This window comes from Phycodurus eques, chromosome 13, assembly GCF_024500275.1.
Source record: "Phycodurus eques isolate BA_2022a chromosome 13, UOR_Pequ_1.1, whole genome shotgun sequence".
Lineage (NCBI taxonomy): Eukaryota > Metazoa > Chordata > Actinopteri > Syngnathiformes > Syngnathidae > Phycodurus > Phycodurus eques.
Window position 1 is genome coordinate 22,029,967 of NC_084537.1, and position 27,730 is coordinate 22,057,696.

Below are 27,730 nucleotides of genomic sequence, written 5' to 3' on the forward strand. Positions count from 1 at the left end.
CCTTTTCCGCTGCATTTATACTGATTTACTTGGATTTTTTGTGGTCTGTCATTCTAGGAACGAAACCTGGTTTAGCACCATGCAAGGAATTGCAATATAATAAGAGTACTGTCTTTTAATGCAATATTGATAAAAGGCCTAGAGGGCAGAAAACTGCATTTTTCAAATTTTTATCACACAAGCTCCTAAATTGAGTCATAGCATTAGGAGTAAGTGATTAATAAGCAATTCATTTGTAATTTTACGATAGTGGTCAGAATTTTATTATATTAAAGTTGCAGCATGAAAATACTTTACACATTCTGTCACTAAAATTGTAACTTAATTCTCGGAATATAATATTTTCAGGAAGAAATACAACTTAATGTGAAAGGTTGTTGTCATATTACATGAAGAAAGTGTAATATTCCCACTTAATTCACATTTTAGTTTTTTCTTATTACTTTATCATATTACTTTTTGAAAAGAAATAATTCATTTGTGTAATATGATGACTAATCACATAAATTACATCTTTATTCCTGTACTTTTTTTCTTGTAAATTGCAGCTTAATGCTGGTAATGTATGTGTCTAAATAAGGCGTTTGCATATTTTGTAGTATTGTGATTGTTTTTTTTTTTTTTTTTTTTAGAAAAGTCATAAAGTTAGAAAATAGTATAAAAGCTAGACTATTATGTGAATTAACCACAACATTACTATACTGTATTTAATGTGTGTAATATTTTTTTCTTTCGACTTTATTCACATCTCAGAGCTTTTTTTCCCCAAAATATTATGACTTAATTCCCGCAATGACTGTAGCTTTATTCTCGTAACAAAACAAAAAAACAACCCAAAAAAAGCGGGCGGAATTAAGGTGTGTGTGATGCTTTTTGTTCCCAGGCTTTGTGTGCTGGTCCAGGACAGCTTTGGGATGTTCAGCGTGGTGCAGCTGCACCTGCTGGCCTGCCGGGATGACTTTCGCCAGTACTGCCGGGCGTGGCGCGGGCTGACCTGCGTGCTCCGAGGCCTTAAAGTGGTGCAGCGTGTCACCCGAGAAAGGTGAGACCCACCTGGCTTTGTTGATTGCAGGTGAACATCAACATAACAGCCCCTTACTTAGGGTTTTAATTGAGCTTTTTGGCGTCTTATCTGATCTCAATGGGCTATCTCTCTGAGAAAAGATGAAATGACTCAGATAGCCGAGGCTCGTAGAGCACTGAGGAGGAGGGCTTCTTGAATCTCAATTTGTCACATCAATGACTTTAACATCCTATGTGAGATGCTGAACATCCCCCTCGCTGACAGTCTGCAGCTCTCATGAAAGTTGTTACGTTGCCCTGCCGGCTTTGCTTCTGTGTTTACATGTAAGATGATACTGAGGCTGCACACTCACGAGTCCCTTGTGAGCCACCATGGTCAGAGTCCCAGATTAGCAGCAGTTAGAAGAACTGAAACGAGAGCATTTGACGGCGGGCCGGTGGGATGTGTTTACGTCCTCGGCCAATAATGTTCCTCGAGGTGGCCGATGATTGATGAGCCCATCTTCAGTGCTAACACATGAGCCATGTTGTCAGGTACAGTGGAAAAACTTGGCGGTGCCTTGGTTAAATGAAGCTTTCAATGATCTTCGAGGAACTGTTTTGATTCAATTCGTTGGAGTTATGAATTCCAAGTAACTCGCTCTCGCAGCTTCCTTGAATATAACTTGATCATCAAGTATAAATAAAAATAGAGTGAAACCTGCAAGGTCCAACACCCTTTAGAAATAAAAAAAAAAACATTTTCCCATGAGAAGTTCCATTAATCTGTTCCAAAGTCAGGCAGCATAGTTTACTATTGGTTAGCATGTCTGCCTCACTGTTTGGATTTTGGTTCCAGCGTTCCTGTATGGAGTTGTTAGGCTAGTTGTTAGGTGTTCTAGTCGTTGCAGACTCTACATTTTCCGTAGGTCTGAATGTGAGTGTGGATGCTAGTTTGTCTTATTTAGTTGTGGAATTAAGTACTACATCAGTGTTATTGCTATGGGACATTTAACAGGGAGGACTCCCAAAGTGCCTCACATAGTTACAATGCAGTCACACAAATGTAAAATACAGAAATGTTACAATTCTAAATCAAGATAAATAGTGTTCCTGGAATCTGTGCCGAAACATAAGTGTTTTAATTGCTTTTAAAGATCGAAGTGGATTCCAAAATTTGGGGCCAACAAGACTGAAAGACTCTTTCACCTTTAGTTTTTAATGTCACGTGAGGGGAAATTTGAATACATAAAAGAACAATTTAAATGATTTTTAATATAGAAATTTGGTAGAGGTTAGCCTCCTGAAAATTATTTTCCTGTGTTTAATAAATTTGTTTGAGGTCGAGTTTCATTGTTTGACTTGAAATACTGAAATAAATTAACTTTTCTACCATATTCTTATTTTTTGAGAAAACTTATGTATTTTGTTCAAATGTCAAGCACGAGACCTCGTAAATGTCATCCACGAGGCCTCTTTGGCACAGATGCTAGCAATGCGGCTTACTCATGTTGCCATCGTGGACGGAGCAGTATTTTTTCTCCCCTTGGAATATCTGTCAAGTGTTGTAAGACGTGTGTCACGTTTAAAAAAAATTAAAAAAAAAAAAAAGTCGAGCCAGTTCATAGCGAGCTGGGTTGTCAGTGCGTTGAAATGAATGTGGAAAAGAATACTCGTGAACAAGCAAAACTCAAAATTACCTCAAGATGAACCTGACAAGTGTGGCTGCATGCGTTGTTACTCATCCTCAAGCAGTCTCACTGGACTCGAATGGGCTGCAGAACCAGTTCCGTACAAAGAAGCCTGTGATTACAAGGCTGACTAAGTCGCTGATAAGACGGCACAGCACACAGATGAATGAGCACCCTTCACCGGCTACTGTCAACTCATGACTGTGTTTTTTTTTTCTTTTTCTTTTTTTTTTTTTTTTTTTTTCTCTCCCTTCCGACACTTCTTTCAAATTGTGGTTTGATAGCATGGAGCATGCCCAAGCATGAGTTGTCAGTCATTTGGGAGATTAAGACTAATCAACTGATACAAATATATCGTGTAATTTCGTTAACTGTTTTAGACCTACAACTCACATTTTTTTGCTGTAACAGAGTCCTTTAAGGCATTGCTAATCAAATTTCAGTAATATTAAACCCATTACAATGCATTTAAATTTGGTTATGACCAGACGTGTTTCTCCTGGTGTTTTTGACAACTTATACAACAACAACATTTAAAAACAATACATTCCAAGTTGGGTTTCTAGTTACAGACATCTGACAGACATCTATCATTGTAACAGGAACAAGTGATTGGTTGTGATGATGCTCAATGTGTGTACATGTTAAATGTTAAAATGTTTTTTTTTTCCCCCAAGAATCGAAAACAACAGATGTCACTAACCTTTTTGAGACTGAGCGCTACTTTGGTACTAAATAATGCAAAGGCCTACCTGTTTGATACACACTTCTGAAATAACAGTTTTACTAAAATTACCTTTAATTACGTGTTATTATTAATATTTATATGAATCAATGTGCATACACTGAATGTGTTAATAATTTCTCACAATAATTCTTGGCAATGATTTAACAAGGTATGGAGCAATATCAATATGCAACACTTTATTTTTATAAGTTTCTCCATTTACATTTTCAAATGATTACTTCTACAACATTCCTAGGAAATCACAATGTCCCATCACTAGTGAGCTATTTTTAAATCAGGCCAGTGGGCTACTCTTGTGGTCCTTAATAACAATAATAATAATAATAATAACATTATCAAATCAAAAATTGTCTTTGTACATCAGGCTATGAGGGTGAGCAGAATGAAAGCAGCAGTATTTGTGGCAGCATAAGTACATAAGTTATACATACTAGGTATTCATATGTGAATGTGACCAGCATTGAAAACGATCAGCAGAAAACATATATGAGCAGTTGAGAATTAAATAAACACCAGCAACACTAACGATCTGCAGTGGATTGACGATACATTAATAAATTATATTTGAAGATGACCAGCAGCAAGTATAGTCAGCAGAACGCATATATCAGCAGTTGAGAATGCACTGCCTTCCTTGGACTTCAGTGGAAGTGAAACTGCTTGCCAAAGTTCCACTGAAGTCCTTTATTCAGCAACAAATCCCATCCACCCCCCCTCCCCTCCCCCCGCCACCCTCTACCCCACCCTATTTTCTCTCCTTACTTTACATCCTGTCTTACTCTCAGGCGCTCCAGTCTTTTCAGCTTGATAGACAGTCTGTGGCCCCCACTGAAGCCCTCCCTCGAGTGCCATGGGAACGCACCAAGCATGCCCAGTGTAAGTTCCAACCCTCGCTGGACACGTTATTAGGTACACCTGCAAAAACCAATGCAACAGCAAACTGTGTGCATAGACCATGCTGGATTGGTGAAAAGAAGACATCAAGGCAGCAAATCGAGGAAGCATGTATGGGGTTGCTAACTGCAAACATAGAGCTTTAAGTCAGTGGTCTACTCTGTTTCCATTAAGTACATTAGTTACGTCACCATTGGGATGCTCCAATGTATTTTGAAGCATTGAATGGGAATACCTTGGTGTAGCCTGCTAGCTGTTGATGCTATCATTGATGTTGCGCTACTGTGTGCCATATGTTTATATGGTATTTTTTAAACTATGCCGCTTATTTTTATGCTTGTGTGACAGATGATAGAATGATAAAATGTTGCTGAAAACATTTCTTGACTATGGTCAGATAATTTCAGTTGAAAACATATTATTTAAACGTGACTCGTTTGAATGCTGTGAGTACTTTGAAGTTAGTCATTGCTGTATGGTTGCCGGGCAACCAGCAGAGCCCTGAGAAAATCCGAAATTAGGCTGAATTTGCAACATTTTGAACTGTTTTCCTGTGCCTGTTTTCAAAGAAGCTCATCATCATCGTCTTGTTTTCATCCTAGAGCCGTCCTCCGAGCTTCTGCTACCTGCTGTCAGGTCAGGAGAACTCCGTTGAACCCGTGCAAGAAGGTCCGAGCGTTTCCCCGCTGTACCTTCCGTCCACAGAGCAAACGTTGCGAGACGTACTGCAGGTGAGCTGCTTTTTATGCTCACGGAAATGTGAAAAATGCAGTCGCTCAATTGTTAAAAGACGCAGACTTATTTTTTTCTTCACTTGCAGAGTGACCACAAAACAGATTGCTGTAGTTTTAGTGCCACTGTTATTTGCAAGAGAATACAGGTATGCTTTTTTTTGTTTTTCTCTTAGAATGTTATTATTGTTCTGACGAATCACTTGTATTTTAGGGTGCACCACAACATGCCTAAAAACTCAACAAGATTTGCTAGTGCATCTCCTGATGAAAATATGTGTATTTTAGGGATCCCCAACATGAGCCCCCAAAACTCACTCAGTGGTTTCCCCATGGAAAGATAAAAATACAACAGCTCACTAACACACAATTAGATGGATATGTCTGTCATAACAGGACGCACAAAGAATTGTCTAGGTTCCTTGTCCAAAATTGAACAGGAAGTCAGCCATTTTGGTTTAAAGCAGCCATCCATCCATCCATCCATTTTCAACACCGCTTACCTGGTTAGGGTCACGGGGCGCTGGAGCCTATCCCAGCTGCCTTCAGGCAAAAGGCGGACTACACCCAGAACTGGTCGCCAGTCAGTCGCAGGGCACATACAGACACGGACAACCATTCGCACTCACATTCACACCGTCACTGAGTGGGAACTGAACCCACGCTGCCCGCACCAAAGTCAGGCGAGTGGACCACTACACCATCAGTGACCCCTTTGAAGGAGCCATGTTGGGCAATTTCCAAAGCTTCTACTTGGGAATTTGCTCAAATGAGCCCCATTCAACAAGTTTCCTAGACAGATTAAATTGTGAGTTGATGATCATTATGAGGATTCTCCATGAAAAAGGGGGTGCGAGGACCCGTTCATTGCCGCTTGCAGCAAGGCAATTTAAGATGATTTAAAATAAGTAGGTTGCCAGAAGTGGCTCACACAACCGTTTCTGACCATAGTTCACCTCCAAACTGATAAGATTGGCCTGGGACGTTGAGAAAAGCGTTCGTATAACAGCATGTGATAAAGTACTCGAGGCTCGGCCGTTCTCTGCTATTGACTGGCCAAACCTTTAAACTTTGACCAAGATGAGATAGCAGCTGCAGGTGGACTTTGTACTGATTAGACGTGAATGTGGCTGCAGCGGCAAAGTTCCGCTGTGTGTTTAACTGGATAAGTGAATCATCCCATAGATTTGAAGCAATTACAGAATAAATGGAAGAGCTAAGATTACCTAATATTTCCCTTTTAGCGCTTTGCTTTCTAGGTTACAGTGTGAATATTTGCATCTTTTTTCTGTCCTCAGAGGAGCGATATAGGTCAAGGTGAGGTTTGGCTGGTGCTGACAGACCAGAGCCTGCAGGACGGCTCGCCTGACAGGCCCTGCAGGCGAACGGTGGCAATGCATGTGAATAACTCCTGTGCGCTCACTTCCTGCGTCCTAAAAGTACTGAATGACCCCGCTGTGTGCCACTTGTCATTCACAGATGCCATCAAGAAAAACGGTAGTGCTTCATCAAGTGTTCTTTTCACTGCTAGCTACTAGTAGTTTGTACATTACCAGGTTGTTGTTATTATTAGACCTACCATATTCCCTCAAATAGTGGCTGTTTCTCTAAGACTGAATTTACACTGGCCTTATTCCAGTGGCGTCGCAAGGCCTATTTTAGGGGGACTGAAGCCCCCCAGAAAAACTTCTAACCCCCCCCTAAAAAAAGGCGAAGTGTTGTCTTAGCCCCCCTAAAACTGATCTTCAGCTCCCCTAAAATAATCGTAGGTTTCCCAAAAAGGAAAAAAAGCCCATTTGAACTCTGTTGCTCACCAAAAACAGCACTACCAATGGAGCCATGTAAACAGTCTTGTCGATGAATTAAAGTGTTGAGTCTTACCACAAGTTCTTGCATTGTATTAAAGTTTGTCCTTCTTTGGGCATGTAGTCGCTCCACAGTGTTGTCTGTGTCCATGGTTCGGTGAGCTATGTAACTTTGTTCCACCCAGTATCCTTCAATTATTTTTCCTCCATAATCCTTTTTCATTGATTTAATATCCACTTTTCTTTAATATTATTGAATATATTTTACAAATGCATTTGTACAAATAACGGCCTCCACCCATCTGCAGTTAAGTGCTCATCCCCGCCCACTATTTGCAGAAATACGGATATTTGAATGTTTTCATGCACTATTTGGTGCTGAGGATTGTGTATGCAGGGCTATTTTATTATTTTTTTTTTTTACATAACAGATGGCATTTTTAAAAAAATCATCATGACGACTGCAATCATGGCGAGGTGACCAATCCGCTTTATGTGTTTATGTTTCCACTTACATGCTACACTTTTACTACAAGATGGAAAAAGAGAATGTATTGCTAAAAATTAAACTATGTGACTGCTCTTGCACTGTGTTGCATGAGAGATTCTCCTAACACTCATTGGCCACAACATGATCTACACCTGCTCAAGCTTTACACTGGAGCGGTAATCATTTAACAATGTTTTTTAATTGTTATTTGTAGTTTGCACTGGTGTTAAACAACAGCAACAACTTACCTCTATTTCTAATACAGCATTTCTTTCCTCATACGGTGACCGGGGAGGCTGTGTTTGGCAGGAGGTGTTCATCTGTCATTTTTTTTACCAACACAAATGATGCTTCAATCAAATAATATAATTTTTTTAACAACGTTTGTCAAGTGAAACTGGCATTTAAAATAAAATGGAAATAACTATTTGACGAAAAACAGTGTGGTTGATTACACCTTGGACTGGTGGTCACAAATCAGGGCCAGTCCAGGGCACATAAAGACAAACAACCATTCGCAGTCAAACCTATGGACAATTTAGAGTCTAATGAACCCAACTTGCATGATTTTGGAATGTGCAAAGAAGCAGGAGTACGAAAAACATGAAAAATCCACATTGGAAGGCTGAGATTCAAACCCAGTCTATCACAATCAATATTATGTTAAATGATTTGCCTCTTAAGATTTTGTTTTTATACAGCTCCTGTATTACATCTCATTGGATTGTAAAGGTCTGATGAAGTGGCCTGCGAGTGTATACAGAAACAAAGTTTTTTTTAGCGTCCACATTTGGAGGACATTTCCATTGTAACGTGTTGTATTATTATTTGAATGCATCCTAGGTGTCCTGTTGTGCATGGAACATTCCATCATTGAAGTTGCGGACTCCGCAGTCTCTCGCTTGGCGCACGAGCCCCCGGCCCGACCTGCAAGACTGGATCCACTCGATGAAGAGGTCACACCCAACTCGCTGTGCACTCTCACAGGTCAGTCCCACCCACTCTGCACCATTAAGGTAACTCTCTCAGAGATAAAGAATGCTGGTCAGTCAAGGTCTTTGAGTTTGATTCAATAAAAACAGTCCTCTGTCCTCCCTTTAAGGGCCAATACACACTTTCAGTTGCATCCATTTTCCTCAACAACTTTTAAATGTTTGCTAGAAACCAACACTAACACGTCTAATTTGCCTCGGTAGCGTGACTGCCAAGCCATCAGTAAAAAGTGTTTGCTTTCTTTGATTCCTTCCAACTGTGCAAATGTAGTTTATAAAAGAAAAAAAAACATTTTAAATGAGATTATAATCTGCATCTGTCGATTTGTGCGTGTCACAGTGGAGGGGCAAAGTGCACACCCGCGACCCCTCTCGCTTCTTCTGTCCGCACATGTTTGCTCAGGTGGCCGAGAAAATAAATACAACATTATCTTTTGCGCTCAAGTGTGAATAGTATCTGGTGGAAATTATGAGGGGAGAAAAAGCCCGGGCCCAGAATGTGCTAGAACTTATCAGTTTCTTATTTAAGGCGGCGTACTTGGTTTTTTTTGTTTTTGTGTGTGTGTGTGTGTGTGTGAGGAGTCCGAGGTGTTTCTGCTTTATATCTCATGTCTATCTCAAATTCTTTTTAAAAAATAAAGCCGTAAGCAGTAATGACCAGGCCCTTGCACCCATTTTCATGGCAAATCCTCAAAATGACAATTGCCCATTTGTCAAGGATTCCTGCTTCTATTTAAAGCTCATTTGTGCATATCCAGAGTAGGAGTACGAGCCCTAGAATTTGCCCAAAAAGGGCTGCTTCAAACCAAAATGGCAGACTTCCTACTTAATTTTAGGCATGGGTCCTTGTGACTTTTTTTTGTGTGCATCCAAGTTTAATAGTCCCCCCATGTTTTGTGTGGATCAGCAAAACAAACACAAACAAACACTCGATCATCAGATTTTGACGCCATGCACCGCCCACATTAAGTGGCAAGGGCATAAAAACTTTTTGCAATTTTGCGTTGCCCATTTGTCTTGGATACCTGGTTCAAATTGGGGCTCATTGGGACAAATTCGTTAGTAGGAGTTCATCAAAAAGTACAAGCCCTAGAATTGGTCCAAAATGGCTGTGCTAAATGAAAAGGGTTTACTTCCTATTCAATTATTGTCTGCATCCTGTTATGACAGACATAGCCACCCAATTTTGTGTCCATCGGTCAAATTGGTACCGACAGGAGCTACTGGGTAAGGTTAGCTAATAAAATCAATTTTACACGCTTTTGTAAAATTTGGTGATTAATTTGTCAGAAAAATAACAAACAATGAATTCAGATACTGACACATCAACGAACGACGACTGTTCAATCTTAACAAAATGTTTATGCAAGCCGCTTCGCGTTTTACGCTTGCAGGTGTGATTGTTGGTGTGGATGAGAGCACGTCTTACTCTTGGCCCGTGTGCAGCCGCTGTGGAAGCCCCAAATTAGAACTAATACCGCCGTCACGGTAAGTTTCCAAGATGAGAGAGTAGCCTCGTGGCTATTGTTGTTGACTCATTTGTTTTCGTCACAGTTTGAGTTTCAACTGTGTCTCATGCAAGTCAACGGTGGACAAGCCAATCACCAAAGTGCAAATGGAAGTCTTCCTGAGCTCTGCTTCTTTACAAAATTGCACGGTAAAGGTTAAGGTGAGTGTGATTTGTTTACTGCAGTTCCGCAAATCCCCGGAAGTTATATAATTTAAAAAAAAAAACATGTCTCAAAAGTCAGACAAACTTCACACCATCTCCACGTGACGTCAGCAAATTGTGAGAAAATTCAGATCCCTAAAGCGTTAAATGTTGAGCCCATTAGAATTCTGTTTCAAACCAAAGCGGGAAAACGGTCTCCGGTGAATTAAAATGTGGAGATTTACACTGCATTCTGTGAATGAGAATATCAAGATTAACACCAGGTGTTAATCACCAAGTGTATTTTGCTTTTGGTCTTGCTTTTTTGACGGACAGACATGAAACCCTGACTGATTTGAGGAATACCTGTAAAACACAACTTGGTGACAGTATCTCACTGCAAGCACAATCGACAAAATTGACAGTTGCGGTGTTTTAAAAGATTATTCATTCATTCGTTCGTCATTTTATGTTACTCTATGTATCAAGATATTTTCAAAAAAAAGACCCAAAGTATACTTAAACATGAAAGTTAATCATCTGTTAAAAAGGATTAACAATGACACACGCACCATTACCATTACAAAAATAAAATAGAATTTACAATAAAAACTCTTAAATGTGCTTTCCTTTAAACTGAAGCTACCCTGAAAAAAGTGTATGTATGTGTATGTGTGTATATATATATATATATATATATATATATATATATATATGCACACAGTGAGTACGGAAAGTTTTCAGACCCCCTTAAATTTGTCACTATTTGTTATATTGCAGCCATTTTTTTAAATCATTTAAGTTAATTTTTCCCCTCATTAATGTACACACAGCACCCCATATAGACAGAAAAGAAAACGGAATTGTTGAAATTTTTGCAGATTTATTAGAAAAGAAAAACTGAAATATCACACAGCCATAAGTATTCAGACCCTTTGCTGTGACACTCATATTTAACTCTGGTGCTGTCCATTTCTTCTGATCATCCTCAAAATAGTTCGACACCTTCATTGGAGTCCAGCTGTGTTTGATTATACTGATTGGACTTGATTAGGAAAGCCACACCCCTGTCTATATAAGACCTTACAGCTCACAGTGCATGTCAGAGCAAATGAGAATCATGAGGTCAAAGGAACTGCCTGAAGAGCTCAGAGACATAATTGTGGCAAGGCACAGATCTGGCCAAGGTTACAAAATGATTTCTGCTGCACTTAAGGATCCTAAGAGCACAGTGGCCTCCATAATCCTGAAATGGAAGACGTTTGGGACGATCAGAATCCTTCCTAGAGCTGGCCGTCCGGCCAAACTGAGCAATCGGGGGAGAAGAGCCTTGATGAGAAAGGTAAAGAAGAACCCAAAGATCACTGTGGCTGAGCTCCAAAGATGCTGTCAGGAGATGGGAGAAAGTTCTAGAAAGTCAACCATCACTGCAGCCCTCCACCAGTCAGGGCTTTATGCCAGAGTGGCCCGACGGAAGCTCCTCCTTAGTGCAAGACACATGAAAGCCCGCATGGCGTTTGCTAAAAAACACCTGAAGGATTCCAAGATGGTGAGAAATAAAATTCTCTGGTCTGATGAGACCAAGATAGAAATTGTTGGCCTTACTTCTAAGTGGCATGTGTGGAGAAAACCAGGCACTGCTCATCACCTGTCCAATACATTCCCAACAGTGAAGCATGGTGGTGGCAGCATCATGCTGTGAGTGGTTGCAATCGAAGAAAAGATGAATGCGGTCAAGTACAGGGATATTCTGGATGAAAACCTTCTCCAGATGGCTCAGAACCTCAGACATGGGCGAAGGTTCACCTTAAAAAAAGACAATGACCCTAAGCACACAGCTAAAAATGTTTTTGAATGGCCCAGCCAGAGCCTTGACTTCATCTCTGGAAAGACCTAAAAATGGCTGCCCACCAACTTTCACCATCCAACCTGACAGAACTGGACAGGATCTGCAAGGTGGAATGGCAGAGGATCCCCAAATCCAGGTGTGAAAAACTGCATCATTCCCAAAAAGACTCATGGCTATATTAGCTCAAAAGGGTGCTTCTACTAAATACTCAGCAAAGGGTCTGAATACTTATGGCTGTGTGATATTTCAGTTTTTGTTTTTTAATAAATTAGCAAAAATTTAAACAATTCATTTTTTTTTCCTGTCAATATGGGGTGCTGTGTGTACATTAATGTGGAAAAATGTAACTTAAATGATTTTAACAAATGGCTGCAATATAACAAAGAGTGAAACATTTAAGGGGGTCTGAAAACTTTCTGTACCCACTGTGTATGTGTGTGTGTGTGTGTGTGTGTACGTGTATATATGTATATATATATGTATATATATATATGTGTATATATATATATATATGTATATATACATATATATATATATATATATATATATATATATATATATATATATATATATATATGTATGTTATATCAAGCTTAAATCAATTATATAATTCATATTATATTCATTATATTAATTTCTGTAAATACATATGTATGAATAAAGGCATCCTCTGTAATAAAAGCCTGGTAATCTCTGTATCTGAAGAAATGAAAGGTCTCTCAGTGATAGCTTGTGCATCTACTGTATTTGTGAGGTCACAAAAGCAGTAAAATCCATTGAACTTTAGTAGTTGACAATATTTGGGATTCTGTAGAAAAACATCCAAACATGTTTTAAGTGTGTATCATGTATGTACAGTATCTTGGTAACTTTGTAATCAGTCTTGCAAACAGATAAAACCATCAGCGCTCTCTCTGCTGATAGGCATATGTATATGTTATTTAAACTTGGGGTCAATGTGTCACTCAGCATCTGGTGCACATTAGAGGTGAGTCATTAGTTTTAATTTGGAGCTCTAAAAGGATTATTAGCAACATTGTCAACACACCTTTATCCCCCCCCCCCCCCCCCCCCCCTTACCACTTCACAGCTGCAGCAAAATACAATCATGTCCCTTCTTGACATGGACGTGCTGGAGCGTACAACGGCGGTAGGTTTTTTTTTCTTCTTCTCTTTGTTTTTTTTTTTTTTTTTTTTTTTTTTACTGTACACACTTTGTTACATAACACTGGGCTGAGGCGGGCGCTCTGATTGTACCACATTGATCTTGTGTAAAGTCACATCTGGCGATAAAACTGATCTAATCCCCGGGTTGTTATAGTCTATTGGTGATATATGCAAGTGTTCACTGCCTTTGTGATAGTTATGCAATTGGTAGAATCTTTTGGGAATAGTTAATGTAGTGTGACACAGTAAGTATTTTTGTTTTATATTAACTTTGACCAACAACATCGTGTCTACTTGCAGGCACAGGATACATGTTTTCACGATATATGGTCTTTATTTTCCTTAAATGGATTACACATTCAGCGACTAATTGTGCACTGCATGATAGATAGATAGATAGATAGATAGATAGATAGATAGATAGATAGTGTTACAAACATTACTGTACCCTTCGAAATACAGTAAAGAGCACACAGATACACAATATACAATACCTGCATGTACACGTCAACAATTCGGATGATGACGATGATGATGATGATTAATTACGGTAGCTTAGCATTCTGGTTTAAAGCAATGAACATTTGACCGCACAGCAAAGCACAGGAGTTAGCGTACATTGATGGTGCCGAAGGTCTTGGGGCGGCGGTTGGACAGATGTAGCATTTAGCGCTTGAGTGTTTATTGACTGAAGCATTTTAAAATCATTTTTTTCAATCTTTGACTTGCACTGTATGTTCTTTCAAAATATGTTAGGAAGACATTCTTTTATTTCTGTGCTAGTTCTTTGTTTGTAACGGCTTTTAAATGTACTTTGTAATGATATAAAGCACATTGAGTTACAGTACCTTGTGCGTGAAATGCGCGATATAAATAAAGCTGCCTTGCCTTCCCTTGAACCTGGAGTGACACAGTGACAACCGGAACTTGTGGTCATAGATAGGTTTAGTGATGTACCGCTGAGTGTTGGTACGTATTCCACTGGTTTTGATGCCGTGTTTAGTCCTTGTTTGGCAAAACTGTCGCAATCCCAAACAGACACGGCGCCGCCGTTATGTACCGGTATCCCTCTCCCGCGGGTTGCCAATCACAAATCTAACACGGCTACTGTTAGATTTGTGATTGGATGAATAAATGATGGCCTTTGGCCTTCCTCCGCGGAGGTTTGGTTGAGCGTACAGCTAGGTTTTTGGTACATTACAGTGAATCACGAATTGGCGAGTTTTTCCACAAATAGCTGAGGAGAGGTTACCCCCAAAAATCTGCCAATCGGTGAAATCAGGAATACCCAACAGGGACCATGTGGGGGTTCGCTATATGTCTGCGCGGGGCTGGGTCTTAATTTGTACAAACGCATCTGTTGCTACCACTTATTTTTATCGATTTATTTATTTATTTTACTCGTGAGAAAAGAGAGGTGTTTGTTTAAAGCGGGTGACGCACCCAGCAACTAGTTGCGGCATGGCGCTAATTGTAGGATTGTCCACTGTTTGAGGACATCTGTCAGATGAACACTGTCAGGGCGAGGCATCTATGTCTAGGGGGGAGGTCTTTAGTTTCCTCATGTGAATGATGTCAGTGGACTGAGATAATTAAAATTCCTAGTGTATAATACCAAGCAATTTTAGTGTGTGTTTGTGTTTTCAGTGTCCGGAGTACGAGGTGTCCAGCGTGCTGGGGAAAGAAGTGGGGCCCCTCACGCTTTACGTCCGCGTGGTCACCAGGAGACCTTTGCTGTGGATCAGCTTGGAAGAAATCAACCTCTGAGGTTTTTTTTTTTGTTTTTGGGGTGGGGGGGTTTTAGTTTGGCCCCTTTTGGAGGCCTCTCGGTGACTGCATGAGGCGAGCACGCTGCAGCAGGAAGACGAGGTGGTGTTTGTGTGGCGGTTGACAGGCCCAGTGTGGACCAATGGCGGACGTCCTGTCAAACCCGCCCACGTGCTCGATTGAGCACTTTTTCATTGCGTTTCACTTGGCCCGCGTTTATTTAAAAAAAAATATAATAATATTTGAAAAATAAAGTTGTGTTACTACTGATATTTCACTAGAACACAGACCAGTGTGCACCTTTACAGCTTGTTTTATTATTATAGCATCCATAAACAAAATGATTCATACAAACTATAGTAAAAAGATCATGCTCTGGCTCTTATACAAAGTCTGGAATTATAAAACATTTACCATGGCAGGTATGCATAACATCATGTAAATGCAGTGGTAAAATAATTTAATACAAAGAGACAACAATAAATCCCACAAAAAAATATGGCAACGTCATCATCATATATTTTTCCAGTGCCATTATGGTAAGCTTAAAATACATCTGGTACAGATGGTAAAGAACAAAATGTCTCTGAGGTATGTCTTCCAAAAAAAAAAAAAACGTTTGTTCTAAAAGGAAGGGGTGGAGGAGTCACTTGGTCACCGACCCTCCGCGAGGGCGCTCCCCGCAAAGGAGGCTCCGGGCATCTGCTTGAAGAACTCTCGGAGGCCGCCGAGCTCCCGGGTGAGCTGCTCGATGGTTTTGTGCAGTCTGTCGTTCTCGGAGCTCAGCTCGATCAGCTTCTGCTGCATCTCAAAGTTGCGCATCTTGGCCTTGTCCCTGCTTTTCCGCACGGCGATGTTATTCCTCTCCCGCCGCTGTCGGTACTCCACGCTGAACCTGTCCACCGCCTTCTTCGACTTCTCGCGGCCGGACTTGCGCGGCGAACCCTTGGCCGAGACGGGCTCCGGCGTGGTGGGCGGCGTGGGCTGCCCCGTGGGGAGGCTGACGGAGGTCTGCGCGCAGGTTTCGATCTGACACGGCAGCGACGACGACATGTCGCTGTCGCTCCAGTCGGACTCCTGCTTGATGGGCGCCCCGAACGGACCCTTGTCCGGCACCGCCGAGTCCGATCTCCGCTCCCCGGCGTAGGGGGCCGCGCAGACCGGCGGCGCCGACGCCTGCGCGGCATACAGCTCCGCCTTCTCCTGCTTGACCGTGTTGAAGAGGTCGAGGAAGAGCTCGTCGTTGCAAAGCTCCAGGTTGGGCACGGACGTCATGGACTCGATGTACTGGCTGAAGTCGATGGCGCTCTCGTCGTCGTACATGGCCGGAGCGGTGAGCTCGGCCATGGTGGCCCCCTCCTCGGCCCGGACGGCCGGCTTGCACGGCCCGGGCAGCGGAGCGCCGAGCTTGGCGCTCTCGTAGAAGTTAGCGGGCTCCATTGCCCAACTCATGTTGCATGGTGGAGACACGCCGTGGGGGTCCAGGCTGTATATGTCACACATGAACTCTGCTGGCTCGTCCACGCGAGTTGCTTTTCTGCTCCGGATTCCCCGATCGCTGACTGTCAGGACGGTTATTTTCGACGCCTTGTCAAGTGGACGCTTCTGACTCGTCGCTAACTTTGGCGCACTGTTTTGTATCGTTCTCGGTTGACGTCACGCACACCCTCCCCCCGATGGGCCAGTCAAGTTGGGAGCGGGGTCACGTGGTCTCCGGTAACTTCCCATTCGAAGGAACAGGGGGCGTGTCTGTTCTTTTCGTTTTTTTTTTTTTTTTTTTTTTTTTTTTTACTACGACAACATGAATGGCTCTCTGAGTTGTTTACATACTGCTGCGAAGTTTCGGATCAAGATGAGTACTGGCCCTCGGACAACTGATATCCATCGAACTGCGAGGGCCGTGTTGCTGCTGGTGGTTGAGCATTAGTCCACCGCAGGACACCCTTGACAGACATGGATTCATAGTTTAAAACAACTATTACTAGTTTAAAATCACTAGAGACGACCCCGCTATCCAAAGGAGGGTACACGCATACCAATTTTTTTCAAATGTGAGATACTCCTCATATGAGCTATCTTTTTTTTGGGGGGGGGGGGGCAAGTTATATTAAAAACGTTCAAGGAATACACCAATACAGTCATTACAAATATAAAATGTGCAATAGTGCAGTAATAGTGAAGAAAATGAATTGTGCATATGATGCAGAGTTACACCGCTAAAGCAATGCAGTTATAATGGCACTACAGAGATGTACAAATTGTTGACTGTTTATCGTGTGTGGTGTACTCCAGATGACCAACACAGCACAACACACACCCGTTCCCACCCAGATAATCGTCTCGTAGTCGTAGTACCGAGACTGACCTGTGAGAGGCAGCAGATTATCAAATTAGTGCACAGATACATTACATTTACACGATTACACACCCATCTGAAAATGGACCCGTCATTGTCTGACTTTGAGTGCAAGGGAGGAAAATGCTCGTTTGGCCCGATTGGGCCAAAAATCACTCTGCGTTCTACTATTCTAGTGAGTCGGGGCTAGGAGTGCGGTAACTGAGCGTGTCATCTTGTGCTGCGTGACCCCGCATTCTTACGCCGGGCGCCGTTCGTAACCTCGAAGTGTCGTATGTCGGGAAGTCATTTTAGTTAAACATATGTTTCAAAACCAACGTGTAATAATATTGACCCAAGCACGAGTGTGCGCGCGTGTATGTGTGTGGAGTCTAATATGGAAATTGCGCCACCAAGTGGCTAATGATCATTCTTGCAAGATGAATGACACCATAGATTTAATTTTAAAAAACTCCTCTATTTAAACGTCCAAACTGTGGCTGTGTGTCCCATCCTTCCTTTTAAGTGCTTCGTTTTACTTACTTAATTCCACAGACCAAAAAAAAAAAATAGCAGGACATGAAAACGGGGGGGGAAATTAACCATGTCAGTTATTAGCGGAGGTTATCTCGTAATTATCAATGGCAAAATTCAAGTCCAAGTATAAGCTACGACATAACCCTGGTAAATAATAATGTAATATATAAATAAATATATATATGTAGTTCTTATTAACGTTATTTTTACGGCTTTCGAGCGACTTGGCTTGGACGAAACCATATGGTATATGAGCGAGGTATCCACATGTTAACATAACCTTCAAAGACCACATATTAAATGTAACAATCACTTAAATACAACAATTTAAGACGTCAAATATATTCGTAAACTGTATTTTACATATAACGGAACGGTTAAATAATCTTTTGAAACTGCAATAGACGAGTTTCCGAATCGATCCCCACCCTCAGTTGTGGAAGATTCAACCGGAAGCGTGAGAAGGATCCTGGCTCACCATTGGTCCAAAGTTCCCCGCGAAAAGTACGTCACAGGCAGTTTCGCGCCACTGCAGCAAACCCACAGACGCTTTGGCAGAACGGTAAGAAGAAGTGACACGTTTTCGTGACTTTCGTGCGATTCTACTTTGTTTATGTCACAAGTATCCGCGTCCAAGTTGATAAACACGTTATCCGTACTGGGCATGTATGTTGTGTCATTTTTCGTCCACTTTTTTTTGTTGTAACGGTAGAGCTGGTTGTCGGGTTACAGTTTGCTGTGCAGCCACATGTCTAATGGTGGAAATGTTGCTTACGGCATTGAAAAGTCCCATCATAACACATGATCACCTACTGATCTATCACTGAATTTGTTTCTCCATCTCCAATGCTATCATTTTTAATGTTGAATTCATTTGATTGGGTCATTGAATAAGATACGAAGTGGGGTTATCATATACATAACAAAAATGGTATGAACCATCATGCTTAGGTTTTTTTTTTTTTTTTTTTGTGTTACAACTTTTTATCCTTGTTTGGATGACACTGTAATGACAACTAATTGATTGCAGTTTAAAATACAATCTATTTTATAAAAACATTACATCAATCTTAGTGGTCACAAATATATTTCCTGTTAAAACATGGTATTTCATGACAAAAAAGTAATATTTGTTTTGGTCATCGGCGCACCACACAACGTGGCACTTAATTTGTTTTCATTTTTGTTCATTGAATTAGTATTTTTGGAATTAAATGTAGTTTTTAAATTAGGCCACTCGTGTATTTTATATTGTTTTAATCTATTCGGTTATTTGTATTGTATAAACATTTCTACATTTTTAGTTGTTAACCTAATAGAATAAACATTTGTTTTACTTGATTGTTTTATATTTGGTCATTTGTGTTTTACAGTTATAATTTTGGCTTCAGTTAAATTTTAGCCCCACCGTTCTATTTTAAATCGATGTCTCGATGCGCTCTCCACAATATCTTCTTATATACGCAGTATTCGAGTTGGCTGCAAAAGAAATTCACTTTGCGTTAGGTGTTAATACTTGTATTTTTTTGAATTAGTAAGTAAGTAATACATTTTATAATGCTAGTCTAGATCCACGCTCCACAATGTCTTCTCCAACGTCAACTCCCGGTCGCAAAAGAGGGAGGAGCACCAACCCGTCCACACGTACGTTGTACTTTTTAAAAATATCTCTGCGTGACTTGTAGAAGGAGTAATCGTATTGTATTTTATCCGGTAGCCAGCAGCGATGGCCTCGCCCCCTCGCCAGCGTCTCGGAGGCGTAGGGCTCATGACTCATCCGCGGGGGACCTGATGCCCATGCCCACCTCACCCGCCACCGACCTGCTCAGCCCGGCAGCGCCGCAGGATGTTTCGCTCTTCTCCAGCCCTCGAGCTTCAGGTGTCTTGTGCAAGTGTCAAGACACTTGTTTGAACCTCTAAAACTTTTTTATTTTATTTTTTTAAAAACAGTTCTTCCCAATGACGTGGACATGAGCTCCCCCCTCATGTACGGGACGCCGCGGAGTAGCATCCGGGGCACCCCCGCCCGCCAGCGTCCCGATCTGGGCTCAGTGAGGAAGGCTCCTCAGGTTGAGCTTCAATCTGAGCCGGTAAACCCGACCCAAATGGCCGTCCAAGTACACGTTCTCTTCCGACCGCGTTTTACTTAGATTTTCTTGTTTGCTCCCAGCCAAGCGGTGAGGGTGCGCTCGCCAGCGAGTCCAATGCGGGCCAGAGGCTGGTCATCTGGGGGACTGATGTCAACGTGGGCACCTGCAAGGAGAAGTTTCAGGTGTGTGCTGACAAAACAGACAGAGGTTCACTGCATGGATCAAGTGACAATTCCAAATTTCTGCTCTCAGGTGGCACATTTGGAATATGTGTCGCTGCATCAATTAAATGAATGGCTCAACTCAGGCAAACTAATATTTATGCTTGTTTTGATGGGTGTAATTACTTTTATTTATCATTTGGGTTGTTAATTTATTTTTAAAATTAGTTTATTTTTTCATTTCTTTTGAATGAAATATATTTGGTTATTTTAATAGTAATTTTGGAGTTTTAGGTTATTGTACATAATTTTTGGGAATCTATCCTCATGTCTGAAAAAGTCACCTTTTTGTTCTTTCTGTGCTCAGGCCAAATCTTTGTCTAATATCAAAGTATCACTTTGGCACGATCTTGTGGTTTCTTGGTGTCATGGAAAGATGTTGAGCAGCTTCATATTTGCCCTCATTTTGTGGCATCTGCAGCCGTTCCTCGTGGATTTTCGCTGTTTACGGCAGGACTCTGTTCTTTATTAGGTTATGTTATTGCAATTTGTTTTTAATAATTTGGTCTCAATTTGTACATATTAGATTATGAGTTACAAACTTTATGCATATCTTGATACACTCTCCACAGTGATAAAATAATCTGTCCATCCATTTATTCTCCATACCACTCAGCTTGTTAAGGGTGGCGGGTAACTGGAGTCCGTCCCAGCTGACTTTGGGCAAGAGGCGTGGTACGCCCTGGACTGGTCGCCAGTCACTCTCATGGCACATATAGAGTCAGACAACACATTCATGACGTCACTGAGTGTGGCTGAACACACGCTACCGACACTGAAGTCAGGCGAATGCACCCCTTCCACCATTAGTGACTCAAAAGAATCCGATATATACGAAATAGACTTCAAATGGGAATTGTGCGCTTCAGAGGTTCCTGCAGAGGTTCGTCGACCCCGCCTGCACTGACGACGAGAACGCCGGCTTGGATCTCAACGAGCCTCTCTACATGCAGAAGCTGGAAGAGGTAACATCTGCTATTTTTGTTATTATATCAGAGAACGTGTCAGTCACAAATTTCTTTGGTCTGGGCCGTCCTCAGATCAGCGTAGTTGGAGACCCCGTGCTCAACGTCAGCTGCATCCATGTGCAAGCCTTCGACGCAGAACTCTACAGGCAGCTCATCAGCTACCCGCAGGTTTGATTCCTCCGCCGACGTTTAAACCAGTAGCGCTACCTTTCCATGTGGAGTTGAGCTGAGGAATTTTAGGAATATTCAAATATATGCAACTGGATAACCTGGGGTTAACTTTCTACAAAAGGGTGTAACCGCACCAAAAACTTTACTAAATTAGAAAATTTAAAAAAAAAAAGTGTAGTTGCCAGAGCTCTTTTAACACCAGGAGTTTTCTGTCGGTGCTTGAATTGAATATTTTTATGATTGTAATATTGGGGTTTCAAGGGTTGAAAAGGGGGTTACATTTTCAATTATCACTCATTGAATATTTAGCTGGTTCGTTGGGGAAACTAAACACATGGACACACACGTCTCTGTTTAATGTCTTCCCTGTGTTACAAAGCTGAATAGTGTTTGTTTCCATACAGTACCGCAATTTCTATTCATTTGTAAATATCCTGCGTCATCTTTGACAGGAAGTTATCCCCACCTTCGACATGGCGGTCAACGAGCTCTTCTTCGAGCGTTTCCAGGACTCCAGCCTGGAATATCAGATCCAGGTGCGGCCCTACAGCGCTGTGAAAACACATAACATGAGGAGCCTGAACCCAGAAGGTGAGTGGGACCTGCGGGCTGCCTCCGCTGTGACATCACGCGTAACGCGCCGCACATTTGGAGTGGGATCGGTGTGGTGAACCGGCGCCTTCTGCCTTCGTAGACATCGACCAGCTGATCACCGTCAGTGGCATGGTGATTCGCACCTCGCAGCTCATCCCCGAGATGCAGGAGGCCTTCTTCCAGTGCCAGGTGTGCTCCTTCAGCACGCGCGTGGAGGTGGACCGCGGGCGCATCGCCGAGCCGGCCGTGTGCCGCCACTGCAACACCACCCACAGCCTGGCGCTCATTCACAACCGCTCGGTCTTCTCCGACAAGCAGATGGTGGGCTGCCGAGCACCCCAGCAGATTTATTTACGCCATGTGTGGGTGGGGTCACAGCATCTGTCGCTTATTTCGCTCTCAAACAGATCAAAATTCAAGAGTCGCCCGAAGACATGCCTGCGGGCCAGACGCCGCACACCACCATTGTGTACGCGCACAACGACCTGGTGGACAAAGTGCAGCCCGGAGACAGAGTCAACATCACTGGTGAGACTCCGCTCTGTACGGCCGCATGCTTCAAGGGACACAATTACACATCTTCAGATTAAAATAAGGCCTCTTCCAAACGCGGTCACAAATCGGATATGCGCCAATGCGAGTGCGCCGTGAACGCACAGATCGGATGTACCTCGTCATGAAAATGACGCCAATTAGTCATCGCTTCTCCACAAACAATAAAAAATCTCCCGCTATCAGTCTAAACTACAGAGGAAGCATAGACAATTACTGTAAATATGGACATTAGAGGTGTGTACATAATGAAATAAATTAAACGACAGCAGCCAGTGGAGTAATGTGGAGGTTGCCCTCATTAACATCACTGTGGTCCGCTGGTGACCATTCCAGATGCTAACATCAATAGCGTGTTGCTGAAAGCATTGAGTCTAATGGAATTACAGAGTTTGTCAACAAACTGCTAATTTTTAACCATTGTCTTCAAAGGTTGAGGTGTTGTACTTTTGGTTTCATTTTACAGTGTTTAACTTCTCTTTATATATGTATGACAATTTCACTCTCGAATGGATGAATTTGCTTGATGTGATTTCCTATGAGGAAAAAATGCTTTTGAAATTCAACAAATTAAAAATGCGAAAATGCTCTTTCACGTGCGATTATTATAAGAAATAATACTTTGTCCCGAAGCCCCCGCTAACGCTGCCACGTGGTCGCAGGTATCTACCGGGCGGTGCCCATGCGCGTCAACCCGCTGCAGAGCAACGTGAAGGCAGTGTACAAGACCCACATTGACGCCATCCACTTCCGCAAGACGGACGAGAAGCGCCTGCACGGCCTGGACGATGAGGCTGAGCAGAAGCTGTTCACCGAGGACCGCGTGCTGACTCTCAAGGAGCTCGCGGCCAAGCCCGACGTCTACGAGCGCCTCGCCTCCGCCCTGGCACCAAGCATCTACGAGCACGAGGACATCAAAAAGGTGTGTGTGTGTGTGTGTGTGTGTGTGTAAGGTCCATTTATTGAGGTCAGTCAAACCACATGCGCTGTTACTATAACATTCATAACGAAAATACAAACTGAGATATGGCGTTTCTGTTTTGACAAATTCAAATAATTGAATGAAATGAAACGTTACCCCTGTCGTGAATCCCCAAAAATATATCAGGAGGGTGATAAGAACAGTTTTCTTTTTAAATATAAAACACAAAATTTAAATATATATTGGGGCCTTCACACTTCAAGTCTGAGAAAGAATAACCAAATACAAATTTGGTATGTGAGTCAAGACAGGATAAATATGAATAATCAAATGAGTTCACTTGCCTGTGATCTCAAGAACGCTGTTAAGTTAGCAACATTTACAGAGTTATCACTTCATGTGTTACAATCTTATTCCGAAAGACAAAGTGTAGAAGTCACCTACTTACCTATCGATGCGCGTAACCTTGACCAATGAACATTGAGTAAAACACTGTAATTAGACTTTCTGGTGTAAAAAGTAATGGAAAATGTGTGCGTATCGCTGCTCGCTTGGTCGTTGACGCATACAGCCGAACGAAATGTATAAGCTGGAACACGCACGCCACCAACTGAGTTGCACGCTCTTCTTCCAGACACTGGATTTTTAGGGTGGTTATTTTGTCTATTAATCAGGGATACTCGACAGATGGATCTTCAGTTAAATTGCAGACTTGTTTAGGATTGGATTGTTGCAAAGTTTCTATCCTTGACAGCTTTTCGTTCCTCCTTCCAGGGCATTCTTCTGCAGCTCTTCGGCGGCACTCGCAAGGACTTCAGCCAGACGGGCCGCGGCAATTTCCGCGCCGAGGTCAACATCCTGCTGTGCGGTGACCCGGGCACCAGCAAGTCTCAGCTGCTGCAGTACGTGTACAACCTGGTGCCTCGTGGCCAGTACACATCTGGGAAGGGCTCCAGCGCCGTGGGCCTCACCGCTTACGTGATGAAGGACCCGGAGACGCGGCAGCTGGTGCTGCAGACCGGCGCGCTGGTGCTGAGCGACAACGGCATCTGCTGCATCGACGAGTTCGACAAGATGAGCGACAGCACGCGCTCCGTGCTCCACGAGGTCATGGAGCAGCAAACGCTCTCCATCGCCAAGGTACGCCGACCTCGATGCCTGTCGAGTCAAGCTGCGCTCTGACATCACACGTTTCCCCTCTTTGAAACGCAGGCGGGAATCATTTGCCAGCTGAACGCCCGCACCGCCGTGCTGGCCGCCGCCAATCCCGTGGAGTCGCAGTGGAACCCCAAGAAGACTACCATCGAGAACATCCAGCTGCCTCACACGTTGCTCTCCAGGTTTGTTGTTGCTTCCACGGTCTTGCGCCATTTTGTACAAACGGACGGATTCAAATCCTCACTAAACTGTGGTCAAGCTAATGGGAATGGAGCAATGCTGGCTCCAGGTGAGTCTTATCAAGGCAATGGAAATGAAACAAAAACAGAATGATAAAACCAGTACCAACATTAGAACCAGTCACATCAAAGAATGTCCTTTAGTTCACAAAAAGTTGAATAGCTGTTGCTTCCTATCAAGAAATAAAAGCGAAATAAATACATAAAACCAGTATCAAAACCCCCGCACAAAAAGCCATGAAAATATCACTTTCGTCACAGGAAGTTTAATACTTCCGGCAGAGCTTCCCATCCAGGCCAAGGGTAAAAAAAACAGGAAGTGGAGAACTGAAGATAAATCAAGCCACAGAATATCCAAATGATAGTCCAAACTGCAACCAGTCACGGCGCTTACAAGCGTGACGGACTATCCTTTTCTTACAAAGATGGTCAATCAATGCTCTGCCTGAATTTCCTTTCAGGGAATGGGAACAATCAAGGAAGTCGAAAACTATGAAGTCACAAAACAGCCAAATCCACGTGCCGCCTTTTTTTTTTTTTTTTTTTTTGCTCCCTGCCAGATTCGACCTGATTTTCCTGATGCTGGACCCGCAGGACGAGGCCTACGACCGTCGGCTAGCCCACCACCTGGTGTCGCTGTACTACCAGAGCGAGGAGCAGATGGAGGAGGAGTTGCTGGACATGGCGGTGCTCAAGGACTACATTGCGTACGCGCGCACCTACATCGCCCCGCGACTCAACGAGGAAGCCAGCCAGGCGCTCATTGAGGTGCGAGAGTCCGCCGTTATGTCTTGCTTGCCATTCTGCTCCTAGTTACAGTCTTGACTGTGTGAAATCATACTTGGTTGTCCAACCTCAGAGCATGCTGACATCCAAAATAAACTAGGATTACCTGCGATGTCTTTTTTTTTTTTTTTTTTTAAGGAGACGTAAGCCTTTTTTTTCCACAATTGGAGGAAAGGATCAAGAATTATATTAAACAGTAAATATTTTTAAAAATGCATGCTAAATATAGTCCCTGATAGTCGTTCGTTCTTCCTCAGGCCTACGTGGACATGCGGAAGATCGGCAGCGGCAGGGGAATGGTGTCGGCCTACCCCCGACAACTGGAGTCTCTGATCCGCTTGGCCGAGGCCCACGCCAAGGTGCGCTTCTCCGAGAAGGTGGAGACCATCGACGTGGAGGAGGCCAAGAGGCTGCACAGGGAGGCCCTCAAGCAGTCGGCCACCGACCCCAGGACGGGATTCGTGGACATCTCCATCCTCACCACAGGTGGACCACGACGTCACATTTTAGCAATCTTAACTCTCGTGCACCGTAAGCAGAAGATAAGCATAACTGCAATTGTTCAAATGTAATGACTGATGTGATGTAAAATTTCAAAACAACACAACACTCTACCCTTTCCTCACAAGTGAAAAGCATACAGTACTAAAAACAGTCACTGAATATCCTAGTCTAGATACTTTGTTCACAAAAAAAAACGAGCTGCGCCTTCTATCAAGGGAATGTAAATAAAAGCAGGAAGTTAAAACCCTCTAAAATCGAAACAGTCACCACACAAAAACACAACAACATAATATCCAAACTCCTTTGTTCACCAAACGTTGGTCAGTCCCAGCTGCAACTGGTTAATTTTAATAGAATTTGAACAAAAACAGGCAGTAGAAAACTTCCAAAATAAAAAGTTAAAGTACAAAAAAATTATGCCACATATCCAAATCTACAGTGGGTATGGAAAGTATTCAGACCCCCTTAAAATTTTCACTCTGTTATATTGCAGCCATTTGCTAAAATTGTTTAATTTTTTTCCCCCACATTAATCTGAGTTCTTCTTTACCTCTCTCATCAAGGCTCTTATCCCCCAATTGCTCAGTTTGGCCAGACGGCCAGCTCTAGGAAGGGTTCTGATCGTCCCAAACGTCTTCCATTTCAGGATTATGGAGGCCACTGTTCTCTTAGGAACCTTAAGTGCAGCAGAATTTTTTTTTGTAACCTTGGACAGATCTGTCCCTTGCCACAATTCTGTCTCTGAGCTCTTCAGGCAGTTCCTTTGACCTCATGATTCTCATTTGATTCTCACTGTGAGCTGTAAGGTCTTATATAGACAGGGGGTGTGGCTTTCCTAATCAAGTCCAATCAGTATAATCAAACACAGCTGGACGTGTGTGAATTAAGGTGTAGAACCATCACAAGGATGATCAGAAGAAATGGGCAGCACCCAAGTTAAATATACGAGTGTCACAGCAAAGGGTCTGAATATTTATGGCTGTGTGATATTTCAGATTTTTTTTTAATAAATCAGCAAAAATTTCCACAATTCTGTTTTTTTTCCCCTGTCAATCTGGTCAATAAAACAAATTTAATATAGCTCCAGCTAAACTTCCTATCAAGGTAATGAGAACAGAAAATTAAATCACTAAGACAATGCTATGCCTAGTGTGTGTCCCTAATAGGGATTTTTGTTTTCTCCCCCCATTCATTCATTTTTGTTGTTGTTTTTTTTTTTTTGCACTCAGGTATGAGCGCCACGGCACGAAAGCGTAAGGAGGAGGTGGCCCAGGCCCTCAAGAAACTGATCCAGGCCAAGGGAAAGATGCTCGCCATCAAGTACCAGCAGCTGCTCGACGACCTCAGAGGACAGTCGGAAACTGTAAATATCTTTTTTTTTTTTTCCTACCCCCACCCACTTAATCATAAAGAAATGACACATCTTGTTTTTCTTCTTCCCAGGCTGTGACCAAGGAGTTATTCGACGAGGCGCTGAGGGCCCTCGCCGACGAGGATTTCCTGACGGTCACCGGAAAGACGGTCCGGCTCCTCGCCTGAGATGCCGCCTGACTTCATGTACAGTCTGATTTCAAATATGTATTCTTTGTACTGTAAAAAATAAATAATGCTTGTATCATTGAAATGTCTTTTCTGGGTATTGAAAGTATTGTGTTCACTTTTCTGACACTTTAGTTTGGTTTAAAAAGTCATTTAGCGCAATGCTTGGAAATTGAATTTGTTTACTCTACCATCTATTTCTTAGTAATGCTCTTATTTGTTTGTATTAAAGCAAAAGCAATTAAAAGGTGCTGATGAGAGTGTGGACTTATTTCAAACACAGTAGATTTAATCTTTGCATGAATTGGTCCACACGGTATAAAATTG

At 42.4% G+C, this 27,730-nt stretch overlaps 3 protein-coding genes across 7 annotated transcripts in view; 2 read left to right on the forward strand and 1 right to left on the reverse strand.

The window, feature by feature from the left end:
• spidr (scaffold protein involved in DNA repair) overlaps positions 1-15,969 on the forward strand; it is a 46,372-nt gene extending 30,403 nt beyond the window's left edge. For 2 of the 3 annotated variants that reach the window (XM_061693433.1, XM_061693435.1), the window contains 10 exons: positions 884-1,042; positions 4,227-4,317; positions 4,938-5,066; positions 5,156-5,215; positions 6,365-6,563; positions 8,205-8,348; positions 9,748-9,841; positions 9,908-10,022; positions 12,944-13,003; positions 14,668-15,969. In XM_061693433.1, the coding sequence (XP_061549417.1) occupies positions 884-1,042; positions 4,227-4,317; positions 4,938-5,066; positions 5,156-5,215; positions 6,365-6,563; positions 8,205-8,348; positions 9,748-9,841; positions 9,908-10,022; positions 12,944-13,003; positions 14,668-14,787 (1,171 nt within the window). In that variant the 3' untranslated portion in view covers positions 14,788-15,969. The remainder of the gene's footprint in view (positions 1-883; positions 1,043-4,226; positions 4,318-4,937; positions 5,067-5,155; positions 5,216-6,364; positions 6,564-8,204; positions 8,349-9,747; positions 9,842-9,907; positions 10,023-12,943; positions 13,004-14,667) is intronic. The other variant, XM_061693434.1, reaches the window with a different exon arrangement.
• Positions 15,085-16,408, reverse strand: cebpd (CCAAT enhancer binding protein delta). Its single transcript, XM_061693437.1, has one exon. The coding sequence runs from the start codon at positions 16,288-16,290 to the stop codon at positions 15,442-15,444; it is 849 nt and encodes a 282-aa protein (XP_061549421.1). The 5' UTR covers positions 16,291-16,408; the 3' UTR covers positions 15,085-15,441.
• Positions 16,409-17,635: 1,227 nt separating this feature from the next.
• On the forward strand, positions 17,636-27,609 carry mcm4 (minichromosome maintenance complex component 4). Of its 3 annotated transcripts, none has more exons than XM_061694536.1 (17): positions 17,636-18,221; positions 19,224-19,303; positions 19,377-19,538; positions 19,610-19,749; positions 19,830-19,931; positions 20,840-20,935; positions 21,011-21,106; positions 21,562-21,700; positions 21,804-22,024; positions 22,111-22,231; positions 22,918-23,177; positions 23,952-24,317; positions 24,390-24,517; positions 25,135-25,342; positions 25,618-25,846; positions 27,094-27,227; positions 27,308-27,609. In XM_061694536.1, exons 2-17 carry the CDS (start codon positions 19,243-19,245, stop codon positions 27,401-27,403), a joined length of 2,559 nt encoding a protein of 852 aa, XP_061550520.1. In that variant the 5' UTR covers positions 17,636-18,221; positions 19,224-19,242; the 3' UTR covers positions 27,404-27,609. The 3 variants fall into 3 exon arrangements, with proteins under 3 accessions (XP_061550520.1, XP_061550521.1, XP_061550522.1); XM_061694537.1 differs by having other exon boundaries at positions 19,229-19,303; XM_061694538.1 differs by lacking the exon at positions 17,636-18,221 and adding an exon at positions 18,273-18,325 and having other exon boundaries at positions 19,229-19,303.
• Positions 27,610-27,730: the final 121 nt, after the last annotated feature.

Coding starts and splice junctions, on each gene's coding strand:
- cebpd (XM_061693437.1), bottom strand. CDS start 16,290: ATGTGTGACATATACAGCCTGGACCCCCACGGCGTGTCTCCACCATGC.
- mcm4 (XM_061694536.1), top strand. CDS start 19,243: ATGTCTTCTCCAACGTCAACTCCCGGTCGCAAAAGAGGGAGGAGCACC. Junction 22,232..22,917: donor AGACAGAGTCAACATCACTG/GTGAGACTCCGC, acceptor ACGTGGTCGCAG/GTATCTACCGGGCGGTGCCC. Junction 24,518..25,134: donor CCTCACACGTTGCTCTCCAG/GTTTGTTGTTGC, acceptor GCTCCCTGCCAG/ATTCGACCTGATTTTCCTGA.